Here is a 16047-nt window from a genome sequence, read left to right on the forward strand (position 1 = left end):
TTATTGAACGTACTTGGTGTGACTTGTAAGCTGGTCTTAAGGAAAGCTTTCATATTTGGATTACTTTAAATACTTTGTTGGTTCATGTCAGAAATAATCCATGAGGCAGCCTCCAACACGACAACAATATATTAAAATGAATTACACTTTAGAGGATTTGTTAATAATGATAAGGTCAGGCTAAATGGGATCGCTTTGTTGCAGGTGGAGAGCTTTCCACCCCACAGACAACATTTGATTTCAAACAAAAAAAGGTTGCCGCCAGAGCTGGTACCCTAAATGTAGGTTGCTGATGCCTTGAAGGGCTAGAAAATAAGGGAATTTGGCTTATTTTCCCATCCAGCCCCCGTCCTCATGTAGAACCATTAATCAGAGACAATATGAAGTCATCACTCCCTCATGGGATTTTACTGCTTGTAAAAATAAACCTTTCATGGCACATAAGCACGCTGATATCAAGAAGTCTTAAGCTCTGGCAGCCTATGGCACATTCTTGTTGTGGTAAAATCTTGTTTGAAGTGAACTTTTTCTGCACAGAGTAGAAGAACTGTTGGCGCTGCTGTTTTTGTGAGGGACACAAATAATATAACTGATGGTGAGGATTGGACATAACAGGAATCAATCAAGAGGTTAGGGGAGTGCTGATCTTGAGGAAACAGTCATATTTTCCATGAAGAGAGGCAAAATAACGTTACACAACTACCTAAATACGAGCTCTGACAAGAGTAGGAAAGGAAAGAAGTGGAAAGGAGAGAAAATAAAGACAAGACAAAGAACATAGAGGAGAGAAAATAAGATATAAGATAAGATAGAAGAGAGAACAGCAAGTTGAGAAGAAAATAGATTTAAGGATTGTGGGAGAAAGCTCAGGAAATGAGAAGAGAAAAATAAAAAGATGTAAAGAAAAGAAATGAGAGGATGATGAGCGGACAGATGGATGTATGTTGTAACAGAGAATGGGGAGGTGAAAGAGGGCGGTTAGCTGGCATGGTGTTTGTGAGCAAATGTATGCGTCACTGAAGCTATTCCAAGATGCACAAATGCTCCCTCTCAAACGCACACACATGCACACAGACACACTTTTTGATAGGCTTCGGCTGTTCCCTTGACAACAGAATAGTATTTTCAAAGATCAGAGGTGGCAGTTGTGTATACATGTGCCTGATCTCTCTCTCTCTCTCTCTCTCTCTCTCTCTTTCTGTGTGTGTGTGGAGGTTTGTACATGGGTGTGTGAGTGTGTGTACGTTTGACAACGCTGATAAAAGCTTGCAAGTCAAGAGGATGTGGCCAAAATTGCAAAACAAGGTCATTTAATATTGTGGATTTGTTAACGTGTCAACGTGTTGAAAAAGTCCCTCAAAACAATCTTAAATAAAACAGCAACAAAGAGACAAGAGTATGAGTGATGGTCCAGGGGATGATTCAGTGATTCTCAGATGACAGAAAAGGTTTATTTTTTCTTGCAAAACAGTCACAAACTATTGTCGATGTGTCAAATTTATTCTCACAGACTCTAATTACTTAGAAATTCATTGACGTCATTTAGAACAGATAAAGGATGCGTAAATGGATTTGACAATATCAAGCACACTTCTCTCGTCTTTAAGTGTTAAATTAAAGGATCAGAATGAATTTTTACACTTCTGTTGAATCCTTAACTTACTAATAACGCCATAGCATCTCTGGTGATCAAATAATGATATATAATAATTTTAGAAAAATAGCAATGGTAGATAAATACAATTAAGAGCTGTTCTCTGATGTTGCTCCTGAGAAAAAATATACACAAGCTGAAATATTACAATATATTTGCATGCATAAGAGACACACATAAAACCACCCAACCTTACAGATACACACAGACATAAACATGCACACATATATACATGATAGCCCCCACATTCTCTTCACTACAGGAAATCAAACATTTCCTGCCACATTTGGCACAGGATGTGAGGTTAGTAACTCTGAGTGTTTCTCTGTGTATTATGAATGAGAGCCACTCTCAATGTGGACCACAGTCTCACTCACAGCATTTTTGTAATTCTATAATCAGTATGAATTATCATTTTGATCAAGGATGCTTCAAGCATCTGAGTTAATAGAGACAAGAATGCACAGATGTGGATTATTTACCCTGTATATATACTGTATTATATCATACTGCACTTTTGCTGAATCAAAAACTACAACTTAAAAGGTTTAATACTGTCCTCACATATTCTATGTGTGCTGGAACAAACAGTATAAATCACATTTTAATTAAGGACCAAATTGATGTTATAGAGTGAAATGTTAAGGTGATTATCCTCCATAGATAGAGCAACCTTTTTCCAGTAATGCCCATGATGACATTTCAACGTTGGCAGTGAAACCAAGAGAGCTTCAATCTATGAAACACTTTGGCAACAGTTTTGCTTCAGCTTTGTGCAACACAAAATCTAAAATCTGAATCTGAAGAGGCGGGGTCTGTGTTTGATGGAAAGGAGCTGATGTGCGACTTGTCATTGTGTTGATTCTACTGGATAAATTACACACCTGCTTATTATGGCTGTTGATTAACACTCTGACGAATTTGTTAGTGAGGCTGAGTTGACTGAATTAACCACTAAACACAGCTTTTCAAAAAACCAAAACACCAGAGACATTTAAATAAAGTGTCTACGTTTCTAATTCATGTAAGCAGCAAATATTAGGATGTCCAGCTGCCCAGAATGGAAGAACAACAGAGCTTAGCAAAGGGCCAATTAGCTAGGGTTCTGCTGAACATCAGTGTCTGCATATATATTGACCAAGCCCTAAAGAAAAATACTTTACCTTATTATTATGTGGCACCTATGTGTTCCTACAGTGGAACCAAGGGTCAATTGTTGCCTCGAGGCAGAATTTTAAATAAACGGCTTGTGCCAAGAATGTCGACATGAACAACAACCCTTAGGCAAACCCTATGCTCAACAGAGCACACATAATGCACACAAATGTACATGGGGAGTGAAAAAAGCAAACAGACAGACAGCAACATGGACAGATAGACGAAGAAAAGAGAAAACGAGATTTAAAGAACAACACAAGGCTGTTTTCAAAGAAAAAACTCATAGCCAAACAGAGATTTCTTCACATATCGCCTGATGGTTACTATCATACTCATCTGATTGAGCGATAACGCCCTTCACCTTATTTCTGGGCACCAGACTCCACCAGTAATACCAGACAGCTGGGAAGCAGAAAAAGCAAAAGTGCAGTTTAACCGTTTCACTGCCAGACAGAACTGAGTTACTTGTGGTTGACTGACTAAAAGGTTTCTCTCTCAGTCTCTCTGTATTTGTGGTTTCACCCTAGTAAGTATTGACTAGATCTCTCCCTGTCACGCCTGTCTCTACCACTACTTGACAGACACTACATGGAGGCCTCCCTTCAGTATGACCTCTGATAACTAATAGCAAGTGAAATAAAAATTAAGTGCTCAGTGCTTCAGGTTTTTAGCGCTTGTGCAGGGGAGATGTTGTCTTTTCAACACGTGACTAAAAATTACTTTGTGTTTTTCCCCAAGCTGTGTTCATATTCCCCTTTACTCTCATGGGGATATAAAGGGGTCAAATGAGTGGTTCAATGCAAAAAGAAACGTGTAATAACCTACAGTAAGAAGTGTGGTCAGTATAGAACAAATCCCACGAAGAAAGACTTTGATCTCACGTTTACGCACACACTCATCGTCCGTTAACTGCAGGTTAGGTGGCAGTGAGGAAGAAGAAAACTGTGGTGTTTGTTAGGTAGCACACACCCACTAAACATTCACCTCACCCAACCTCCCTCAGGATGGAGGTAAAGACAGCTGAGGTGCATGAAGGGCTCACCTTGGGAAAAGCCTGATTTCCTACTATTATAGCTGCCCAGAGCAAAACTTTTGATTATTGTTTGACATGTTTTGTTCTATACAGTGTTTTGTGTATGTGCTGTTCTTTGATCGGCGTTGTCTGTTGGCCAAAAACTGGGCTATCCCTTATTGGGACAAGTATTACGTGTTTCATACATATACACATGATTCCCATGCTTGTGTAGATTAAAAACCAGATTAGAGCAGCATCAGTTAAGGTGATAATGCAATTATTAATAGAAACATAAATATGAATAGTTCTCAAGTTATATGGTAAGCCATGAAAATTTGACATGAATTTTAAAAAAAGTGTGGCCATTGAGTTAAGTATTGCCTGCTCTTGGTTGTTGGCAGTATATCATCTATTCTCTGTCTACTGACGTTTCATATCAGTCTTTTAAACAGTGAAATACATCACAGCTATAGATTAGCCTAGAGTGATTTTAAAGCCAAAATGTGCATTCTTCTCTTACACACTCACCTCTTCCATGCACAATTTCATAAAGACTGAGTATTGTAGTTTTTTTTAATGCAAATAAATGTTGATGACAAAATAAAATAATTCCGTCAATGGGTACCTCTTTATTTGGTTTGAATGAATTTAATTTTATTTTCATTATTATTTTTTTTAATTAAGCCTCAAGCAAGGTGTGACTTAACAAGGGTTTTGGTAACAAAGCTTAAATATACAATTGTATGTAACAGCAAGTGAAGATCAGTCAGTGAAGTTTCTGAATTTTTCTAGTGTTTACTAAAATGATCCCAATACGCGATGTGAGTATGAATAGATTAGATAGATAGATAGATAGATAGATAGATAGATAGATAGATAGATAGATAGATAGATAGATAGATAGATAGATAGATAGATAGATAGATAGATAGATAGATAGATAGATGATCAGATTTGGTCTTTTCTAATTCTTAACTGTTTCTATCAAAACAAATAAAAATGTAAGAGATTTTAGAATTGTTGTCTGTGAACCCAGGTGACAGTCAATTATTTGAAAAAAGAATAAACCATCTTCAGTTTACAATTTTCAGAGAGGGGATTACATGACTACTGGGGAATGCACAAAAATGTCCCATGTGTGAGTGTGCACAGATGTGACAGCAGGGGGATCAAAAGAGAAATGTGACACTTGTGTGTCTCATGTTTGTGCTTGTGGTTCCCTCATTTCATGTGATGCTGTGTAAAAGGCTGAACCTCGAATGTGTATAACTTTCTATATGCAGACCAGCAAATCTTTCATTTTGCTTTCAGTAGCCATGCACCCAAAACAGCCTGCATGCCTGTAACAGCTGCAGTATGATGGTGAGTAATTGATCAGAAACATTCTTTTAGCTCATAAAGCTCCATGTGTCAGATAAAGACTGTTTGATGTTCTTGAACAAGCTGGCACAAATTTTCAAGGGGCCACCTTAAAGAGGAGGCTTTTATACACCGATAGAAAAAGATACCACCTTTGACAGCTTTCAAACCACATGGTTGACTTTCTGTGTAGGAAAGCAACAGCCTTTTGACAGGAAAGTTCCTGTCTGTGTGTGTGAGTTCACACCAAAGCTTGAGAGCCACTTCTGGTAAATAAAATAGAACTGGGCCTTGCTTGCTGCTGTAATCTCATCTTTACTATGATGCAGACAGTAAATAACGAGGTTCAGGGAAACGCCCCTGACTGCTGAATTTGGATGAAAGTTTTAGGGGCTTGAAGGACGAAAATAAAAATGAAAATAGCATGCATTATGACTTTAATCCCTCTCACCAAAGGCAGGTATAGCATGAAATGAATCACTTTAGTTTAGCAATATTCTTAAATATGAAGCCATGATATACAGCAATGTGGGCTAAGGGGGTTTATAAAAGTGTCACAAATGTACAATTATTTTAACAATTGTTCAAATGTGGACAAATTTCTCAGAATGCTATAAAACCATTAAAATGGCAGCAAATGTCATCATTAGCCTATTGAGTTACAAGAATGAATACTGCAGTGTTATGTTTTTACTGTTGCTATGAATGGGTGGGAAACTAACCTGAAAGAACTTCTATTTGGTTTGGGCCAGTCATTTAAGTCATTATGAAAACACTTAAACAGACTGAAGTGCTCTAAATTTCCTCCTGCTTACTGTTACTACTTTTTTCAAGGACTCAGACAATGAAGATAAGAAGTAGTTTAAGGCAGCAAATTCATGACATCCATTTTAGCTCTCATCTTCCAGGAAGTAATGCAGCATTGAAATGCTGAGTCTCGATCATCATCAGGAACAGTGAGAGCATCAGAATGCGTTTCAGGCGCCTACACAGTTTCACCCAACTCGCACCACTGATCTCACCAGTAACCACCGATAAGACACACTGTCCTTTCCCCTTTAGTCTAGCTAGAGTGTATCCGACAAACATTTCTCATAATGCTGGGGCCGTCAATGACAGGCAGGGATGCAGTTAGCAAACATGCAGACTATAAACAAAAGTAATTCAGGAGGCACTGATTAATGTGCTACCATGCTGCATATTTGTAAAACAAAGAGAAAGGAGAGAGAAAGACAGTTGTAAAATAAACAAAAATAAAAATAGAAACAAGACAGACCTATTTTACATTTATTTTCATCAAGCAATATATAATCTAGCATTTACTACACTGCCTCCGCAATAAAAGATAAACATATCTCTCATTTAAATTACCTGCCGGGAAATTATGTGGGCTGAGTGAGGTTCTAACCTCAAACCATTACCACAGCTTGTCATTTTACACATCAAGAGTAAACAAGCCAAGTCATTTACAGCTACATTCATCGATGATACAACATAAACTACTGGGAACCATCTCTGTTTCTCACAGTATAAGTATTATAACCCTTCTCTATTTTCAGTGGAGTCATGAGTTTAAGAGAGGAACATAAAAATTCCTTTCAGATTAAATCATGTCATCTATTAACAATGTCTAAAGTTAAACATCTCAACAGGTGTAATGCAAATTAGCATTGTACTTCTTCCAGATTCATTTTGGATTGTTCAAAAAAAAAAGGGACCAAAATCAGTGTCTCCAAACCAGATCTATCTGTGTTTTCTTCCACCCATTATTTTCCTTTGTCAAACCTGGTGCCTACATTTCCCACAATGCAACTGAATGTGTCTCAAGCAGATTATGCAGAGGTCTGTCAAGTTCACATCTTTTTTACTCAAAGGCCTCCATCTTTTTCTAACTTGTTGTCTTAAATTCTAACCAAAGCTGACTTAAGATAAGATAAGACAATCTTTTATTCATCTCACAAACAGACCAATTTACATCACAAAACATCAAACATCACATCATCAGAATTACTTTAATGCAGCTTTATAGAACTTTATTCAAACATACAGTGGCACTCTTCAGACTTGTTCATGTACTTTAATTCGCAATATAAAAAATGGAGTTGTACTAACATAGCTTGTCAGAGGCACATATAAAAGCATACATTCAACTCATGTGTGCAAATGTTTTACCATAAGGCTCTGTAAACATTTGTTTAAAATACTCGAGCAAATGTCATAACTTATGTACATATCTGTAGATATGATGACAGTTTTGTCCTATCGGCAAGGTTGAAAGAAACTTCAGGAATTGACTGATCTGGGCTTGGCAATGGTAACACTTCCCAAAGTTCAACTTCAAGTTAAAACATTAAAATCTAGCTTATAAAACAAACAACATATTATGTGTGTGTGTATATATATATATATATATATACACCTTTTAATAGAGCCAGGCTTAGTATGTCGCCCCCTTAACAATCCTTGACTTGTTTTGTATATGCTTTTTTTTTTTTTTTAAATGAAAACAGTAAAAAAAAAAATAATGGTGATAATTACGAAAAAATATAATTCCGGCATTTGTTTCTATAGAACAAAGACGACTACATTAGTGTGTAGTAATGTTACCCTGCACAAACGCTCCATTTCCATTGTGGTTTACACATAGACACTGTATGAAAGGCTTGAAAGCTTATTAGAATTGGCTCTAGATATCAGATGATCTGTTGAGCCTGTTGAACTGATTCCCGACGAAGTGTTTCTTGCCTGCTGTTGCCACACATTCAGCCTTTTACCGCAACTTATTGAGGAAATGAAAATGTGGTGTACCAAAACCCTGCACAGGCTGGCCCTCCTGCCAGCTTACATTCACTTCTCCTATTTTCACAAAAAAAGGAACCTCTCCACCTCTCCACTCCAGTGTCACACAGAGGTATTAAACATCAGCATTACATAACTACACTCCTCTCTGAAACACTTGTTCAGAACAAATCTATATGCCGACAGCATCTTTCAGTTGTTTTGTGAGGGATAAAACTACAATGGTTCTGTTACAAATAAGATAATGGTTTTTTATATGCCTACTTATTTTATTCTTAATTATACTGCAAACATTTTATTCACTCTTGCAGCCCTCACAGTTTTACATTAAATGTATATTGTATCCTGTTAGGATGTGTTTGCAGAAAAGGGAGTGTCGTCTCACCTCTCTGTTATAACTGTTATGCTCATTTAAAACCAGTTTTTGGCTGACAGTCTTGTGTGTAGCTAATTGTAGCACATATGTCTTTCTGACACTTACTTGTAGTTTCTTTTCATTCATACCAGAAAGAAGTTTCCTCTATGGAAAAGTGTGTGTCACACACAATTCATGACAATCTGTTGGACAGTCCACTTTGTAGTTGATTAAAAATAAACTCTTATCATCAGTCACTGAAGTGATATTTTGTTGATTCTATGAATTTTCATGTAACACCTCTTTGTAGGTCAACATTTTGATTGTATGTCCCTTATTTTTTAATTAGTCTCACATTTTGTCCTTTTCCAACAAAAAAAAGCCAACAATGAGCCAGCTCAATTAATGAACCAAATGGGCATGTAAAATCAGATTAGACCTAATTAAACCCCCCCACTTCCTGCTGTTTGCCTTTTACAGACTGGCAGAGTGACAGGGAGTTTAAGCATCCATGTAGATGGAGGGGAAGTGGGAAGGACAGCTCCATATGCGTTACGTCAGCCTGGGGGGACAGCTGGGTCCGACTGTCTTTTTCTGCCACACTCATTTGGCCTCAGCAATCATCCTGTCTTGTGCTAAAGGTCTCTCATTGCTACAAGGCTCCTTGGCACTATCTGGGAGCTATAGACGAAGAATATGCTGATTAAACATGCCTTCATTAAAACGATTACATGAAAAAGACGGTTTATTTCCCATGGGCAGCCAAATAACGATGAGGGGGAAGAAGAAAAGGCTTTTTGGTGCAGGGATGGGGTTCAGTTCATGACTGAGTTGGGGGTGTGGAAGAGGAATTGCTTGTTACCATTGATTTAAGTGACCTACACAGTCTTTAAGGACTGACAGTCTTTGGACTTAATATGCTGTGAGAATGAGCTGTCTTCTCCTTGCAGGGACAGCCAGCTTTTACCCCTTAACCAACACCCCTACCTGACTCACTACACCTACAGGCCGCTTCCAGGTCATTGAGCTTCCAGCATGGAAGACCTTGCCAAAGATGCAGGAGAGGCGTTACTTATGGTTCATTTAATGCAGCCGTCCATGTGTTTTAGTGCCTGAATAGCGATAAACCACGTGGAGAGAGGAGAGAAGGAGAGGAGAGAATTAAAGTTGTGATGAAGGCTAAGTAAACGTCAGCAGCTGGCAGGCATCTTTAGTTTGTCCTTTTCAAACTAAAGTTTCAGATAGACAATATCAGACAGGATTCTGTTTTCTTCCTAATTATGTGCCTGTAAGATAGGTGAATTAAAAGTGTTTTTATTCTTTTAGCCATTAAAGAAAAGACTTAATTAAAAATTTTTTTATCTAAAACTACATAAAACTTTGTTTCAATTCATTATCAGGTAAAGTTAATTACCTTATATCATAATTCACTACTACATACTAAAAAACACATTTTTAATACTTTTATTTTAGCACTTAGCTCACATTGTTGTCCAATTATCTCCATCAATTATCCTGCTGCTTAAAGGTGAAGATACATTTCTTAATTAAAAAAAATGTATGGTAAAGCTAGAATCAGGATTTTTTTTAATTGTTCTTTAGGCCTTTTTGCCTTTATTAGATAGGTCATCTGAAGAGAGACAGGATGGAAAGAAGGAGGGGGAAAGTGGTGGATGCCACTCATCAGAGGGCAGAGGTTGGATTCGAACGCGGCTGCTGCAATGAGGACAATAGCCTCTGTTCATGTGGTGCGACATAACAAGGCTATCTGATGTAAGTGACTCAGGATTTAAAGTATCCTCTTATGTTTACTATCACAAACTTATTCCTCCCACTGTTTTCCTCAGTCTTTCGCCAAAGTGTAGTCAGCAGTAATCCCCTTTGCACATATTTTATCCTCCGTTTCTTTTTTTCTTTGTTCGATGCTGCTTTTGCTTTTTATTGCCCTATATGTCATCTTGAATCTCACGAGCAATCAGAGAAAGTGACAAAATTGTATGTATGAGATATGGAACTGTGCATCTGTAAATATTGGGACATTGCTGCGAATAAGTATGCATGTGTGAGCAAGAAAATGTTCAGCGCCTTTGAGCCAATTAAGGTTCTCAAATAGGAATGTAAATATGTTTTGTACTGTGCCGAGTGCATCCAAATTTAGCAACAACAAGACACAGGGGACTTTTTTAAAGCCCGCATTGCAATCAGACTAAATGCAATTTATTCTCAGTGACATAATGAAATGAAGGGGAAGTAAAATCAGCAGACAAATAATATTTAAGCCAAACAACATACTTCTCGTAATCATAATCATATAAGCCATTTAATATGTAATGTAATGTGAAAATTCATCCTTATCAACCATATGCAAAAAGAGGTCACATTTTTGTGCTTTCTCAACAGCACTGACCTATTCATTTGATGAGGTCATTATGAAACTGGAACTGAACTGACCACTGTGTGATCGCAGTTTTTTCCCTGAAACTACTTCTGTTTTCTGTTTCTCTCAACATTTCTCCTCCAAACAGACATAGATAGCATATCGGTAGTACCATGTTTCAGGGGGAGAACCTCTGCCCAAACTGACCGTTGCGTGAGAGCAAGCTGCAATCTTTGACCATTGAGGACGTGCACAGGATAAACCCTTCTATAAACCATTCCTGATGCATACAGGAATGATAAATTAAAAAGCTCAACCATTTCCTTCTAAAGTCAGTCCTGGTCAAGTTTGAATTACCCTCTAATCTAATCTAATATCTATAATTACCAAAACTAAGAAAATATCCCGATGACATCAATATGATATCATCTGGGTTGTTGCAGTATGGCCTGGTTCCTGTTTGCTCGGATATGGCAAAAAAATAATCGAGCAGATTGATTTTAATTGAGGTCTAGAAAATGTTTAATGATATATTGCACTCTGCTTTGATCTGCTTTGATATTCATGGTTTTTACAATGTCTACTTCAGGAGGATTGACCAAATTCAAACACTCTTAATACATTCTGAACACACACACACATACACACACATATATATATGCATTTTTTTCACTTATGATATATATATATATATATATACACACACACATATACATATATATATATGTATTTTTTCACTTATTATATATATATATACACACACACATACACACACACACACACACACACACACACACACACATATATATATATATATAATGATAAAGATTATTGATTTTTTGAATTTCACTGTGTTTTTGAGGTAGTGAGGATGCAGTAATTCACCTGGCTCCCACAATGACACACTTTACATTTACCAAGACAACACCAACGGACAAAACAAGCGCAACAGCCCCTAATCTGACATTAAATTGTTTAATCTCGATTACTTTGTTTCCTGATCATGGAAAGTGAATATCATTTTTGAAATGCATTAATTGCCCAGTCACATGGATTTTTATGAAGAGGGGTTTTATTGATGCATGGAATATTTAAAATAATGCTATTACATTGCTTTATAGGCTATGTGGAAGCCAGCACTTCTTGATCTCTGGACGGGATTAAAAGTCTGCATATTATCTCAAGCTGTTCATTAATACACCTCATTTTCAGAAGAGCAGTACAAACTTGATGAATGCCCTTTAAAAGACTGACTATTAAATGGCCATCTTTTTCCAACTCTGGATCAAAGTTACTGAGAAATTTTCCCGAAGGAATCTTGCAAGGCTTAAATGGTTACTGTCAATCTCCTTTAAATTACAGCTGATAATGGACTTTAATTTGGGCTAAACCAGTCCTTTAATGTAATCTTTAAAGAATAACATTACCCTTCAGTCAAATTACTACACTTGACGGATAGGGTGCTACTATAATACGATTAAAACACAAACACACACACGTGACCTGAGGATTGGTACAAGCAGAAGGTTGAAGAGACAAACTCAACAACATGAACGTGCGTGGGCATATGGCCTCTGGGGAGTGATTCAGAGGTCATTACCATACAGAGACGACAAAGACGTCTTTTTATCAAACAGGTGTTGAGTTCAGTGGGGACTTGTCTTTACTCTTACATACCTCCGAGATTCACTCATGTGTTTACACTGTAGCCATTTCTGTCAGAACACAAGCTCAGTGCGCTTAACTAAACACAGAGCAACACTGAGCTTTTTGGCTGAGTAATATGTCCTTCTGATAGATATATTAACCTCAATTACTCATTAAAGATCCTACATTGTTTGGGTATATTGATCTGAAGATTGTAAGTTTTCCTTTTTCTCTGCTACATTTACTCCACACCCTTCTGGTTACTTTGTGGAGATGCAGATTCATTTACTATAGGAATTCTGCATAAAGCAATTATAATCACGCTAACCTTTTTTTTTAAAGATAAGATAATCCTTTATTTATCTTGCAAGCAGAGAAATATCATTATCATTATTAAATTGAGCATGCCATATAACAGCTTTTACTTATAGGTTTTCATAGCCTGTATCTTGATATCCATATTGTAGCTTCTATTAGCTTGCCCTTTTGAGTTGCATATGTTTGTCTGTTCACGTGGTTGTTTTTGTGAGTGTAGCCTACACTTTTTAAACTCATAATTCAGTCTGCCTTCAAGCAAAGTGTGAGGTTATATTTGACTTTTCCTTATATTTAAATGTGTAGGATTCTATTTTATCTCAGTTCCTTGACTTGTGTTTCCATCACGTGAATTTGCTATTTTGTTTGAGGTAAAATATCTAAGCCTATTCCCCACCACTTAATGAATAAAGGGCCTATTTGAGTTTTATCGGAATAAATATTTCATTTATTTTTAATTTGAAAATGTATACGTCTCATGTGTATACCTGAAGATGTATACCTCACACATCTTATATTTTGCAAGACAGCCATTATGCTTCATGCAGTTATGAAGACAACGCCTCTCCTTGCCTGCGGGGTGAAGGAGCGCAGTGTTGCGTCTCCTCCGCCTCCCACATCCAGGAGAGCTGGAAGTGCGCCAGGATGGGATTGACTTCCCGCTCCTGTCAGGGAGGAACTGGTTTGTCAGGATACCCAAATATGGACTGACCGATATCAAATAGGACCACATGACTCAGCACCAGACTAGCCTATATACCCTTACGGGACTGTGGTTATAATGAAAGAAAAAGTGGATGTTGGGAGTTACGTGTCCTGTTCAGGTCTGAAGAGGCTCATTTTGCTTTTGGTTGAGCTGAGAAAACCATCCAGCCTGATCTGTTTGCCTCCTACTTCATAATGAGAGAGAATCTGCCCCTGAGGTATTTCATGTACTTACCTGGGTTACGTTTTCCCTACACCGAATAGGTTGTCTTGTTTACAGTCGTAGTTCCTGGCAAATACGTCATCAACTGTCTGAAATCTCGGAGGCGGTGACCAAACAAACAACCAATCACAAGGCGGGAAGGAGCGCTCGTAGACCCCGAATATTTAAATACAGCCTAAAATTCCGGCCGCCTGTCACTTTACAGGAAACCAGAGAGGAACCCATTTCAAAGCAAAAAGAAATACAGGTGAAATGAAAACATCTGAATTAGTCACTGGACTCCGCTTTGAATCCGACTAAAGGTACAAATCGACGACTTGGTACAGTACAGTTCCACTATTTTGGAAGTTTTGCTCTGTTTTTTTGATAAGACTAGATCTTCAGTATAATAATAGGCTTCAGCGGGACTTTGTGCCGGAGCTTGAATCATTTGGAGCGCTGACGCCTTGGTGTCCAAGCAGCATCTTTACAGCGCACTTTTAAAATTTGACTGTGTGATTTGAAATATGTCCACAATAATGGAACAGCCTTTTTATGACGACTCGTTTCTCTCTGCTTATGGCCATCCAGGCGCAGCCCTGCCAGACTACAAGCTGCTAAAGCAGAATATGAACTTGAACTTCCCCGATTCATATCGGAACTCAAACTTCAAGTCGCAGCACCTGCGCGCCGAAAGTGACTTCTATTCAACGGGGACTGCGGACGTTGGCTCTCTGAAGCTCGCAGCTCCTGAACTGGAGCGACTCATCATCCAAAACAGCAACGGTGTCATCACTACAACACCGACACCTGCCCATTACCTCTTCAACCGCGGGATCACAGAGGAGCAGGAGGGCTTTGCTGACGGTTTTGTGAAAGCTCTGGACGACCTGCACAAAATGAACCAGATGGCACCTCCAAACGTGGCAATTGGCACCGCTGGTGTTTCCTGCTCGGGTCCAGCCTCAGTATTCGGCTCTTCCATGCAACCAGAACCTCTAGAATACACCAACCTTAACAGTTGCACAACGAACCCGAGCCTGTCCTCTGCAGCAGGCTATCCCTCTACAACTATCAGCTACCTGCCGCACCATCAGTACCACCAGCACCCCCAGGCCATAGCGCACGGATCTCACCATTTCCAGCACGCCCTGGCAGGAGCCGGCATCCACTCACAGCGGTTCAGCGGGTTGAAAGAGGAGCCCCAGACAGTCCCTGACATGCATAGCAGCGACAGTGGGTCTCCGCCAATGTCTCCCATTAACATGGAGAACCAGGAGCGAATCAAAGCAGAGCGCAAGCGTCTGAGAAATCGACTCGCTGCCTCCAAATGTCGGAGGCGCAAGCTGGAGCGCATCGCTCGTTTGGAGGACAAGGTTAAGGGGTTGAAAACGGACAACGCCGGGCTTTCAAGCACAGCCTCCGTATTGAGAGAGCAGGTGGCTCAACTCAAACAGAAAGTCATGACACATGTGAGCAGCGGCTGCCAGCTCATGTTAGCGCCCAAAGTAAAGTCTTATTGAAGAAACAACACTTTTGAAACACTGGACATGAACTGCACTGACACAACGAACAATGTCTTTTGAAAGAACTGGATCATTATGGTTTCTTTGTTTAAAGAACTGTAGCCAACAAAGAAATCACAAAAGACTTTAACACTTTGGGCATTTTTGAACAAGTTTAAAAGGTCCTTTCGGCTTTGCCTGTTTACATTTTACTTTAATTGATATTTGTGATGTATTCTTGTGTAAGTTATTTGCGTTTGTCAGGTTGAGCCTTGTACCTTTTTTTTTTTTACCTGTACAGTATATATTTAAGTAAATGAAATTATGAAACAAAACGTTACCTTGTTGCTTCTTTAAAAAAATGTCTTTGGGATTTTTACAGCATTTACTGTTAACATAACCACACTGTTGTCAGCAGTTAAGTTGATATTGGCAGCATAGTTTGACGTTGGTGACGTCCCAGCGTGGGATTGTTTTATTATTGACGTATAGACGTCTGTCCTTATATAGTCAATTTGGCTGTTAAACGTCACAACACGAACAGGTTTCCGGGAACTCCCTCCTACACTGCCCGTACAAAAAGCTGCGCTCTCCCCTTTAGACCGCAGTTTGTGCGTGTGTATGTGTGATTTGTCAATGAGTGGTTTATCCGAATCAGGGGAGTTTCCCCGTTCTGCTTTCAATTTCCCAAAACAAGTCGTGAGAATACTTATTCGGAAGAAAAAGGGTGAGACGGAAGTTCCAGATAACACTCAGAATAGACTAGATGGGGGAGAGGCAGCTTAAAATAACAATGGGGATCAATAACAGCTAAAGGATAGACATTAAATTAGCTGACACATTATATCGAAGATTTACACACAACATAGAAATCACTGATTTATAGACTTGGACACAAAATGAGGATTATGACTCAGGACTGAATTGCTTCTCTTATTTTGCGAGTAAAACAAGAT

The 16047-nt window shown here is 38.6% G+C and overlaps 1 protein-coding gene across 3 annotated transcripts; it reads left to right on the top strand.

Annotated features, from left to right (window-relative positions):
* Nucleotides 1-13381: 13381 nt before the first annotated feature.
* LOC306819858 (transcription factor JunB-like) lies at nucleotides 13382-15426 on the top strand. 3 transcript variants are annotated; one of them, XM_079337466.1, is made up of 2 exons: nucleotides 13382-13927; nucleotides 14178-15426. In XM_079337466.1, the coding sequence occupies exon 2, from the start codon at nucleotides 14216-14218 to the stop codon at nucleotides 15107-15109; it is 894 nt and encodes a 297-aa protein (XP_079193592.1). In that variant the 5' UTR covers nucleotides 13382-13927; nucleotides 14178-14215; the 3' UTR covers nucleotides 15110-15426. The 3 variants fall into 3 exon arrangements, with proteins under 3 accessions (XP_079193592.1, XP_079193590.1, XP_079193591.1); XM_079337465.1 differs by having other exon boundaries at nucleotides 13383-13909; XM_079337464.1 differs by having other exon boundaries at nucleotides 13382-15426.
* The last annotated feature ends 621 nt before the right edge of the window (nucleotides 15427-16047 follow it).

The sequence above is a fragment of the Symphodus melops genome, assembly GCF_947650265.1.
Source record: "Symphodus melops genome assembly, chromosome: 2".
NCBI lineage: Eukaryota > Metazoa > Chordata > Actinopteri > Labriformes > Labridae > Symphodus > Symphodus melops.

Bases quoted from the DNA above. Each gene is read 5' to 3' on its own strand.
- LOC306819858 (XM_079337464.1), top strand. From the start codon at position 14,114: ATGTCCACAATAATGGAACAGCCTTTTTATGACGACTCGTTTCTCTCT.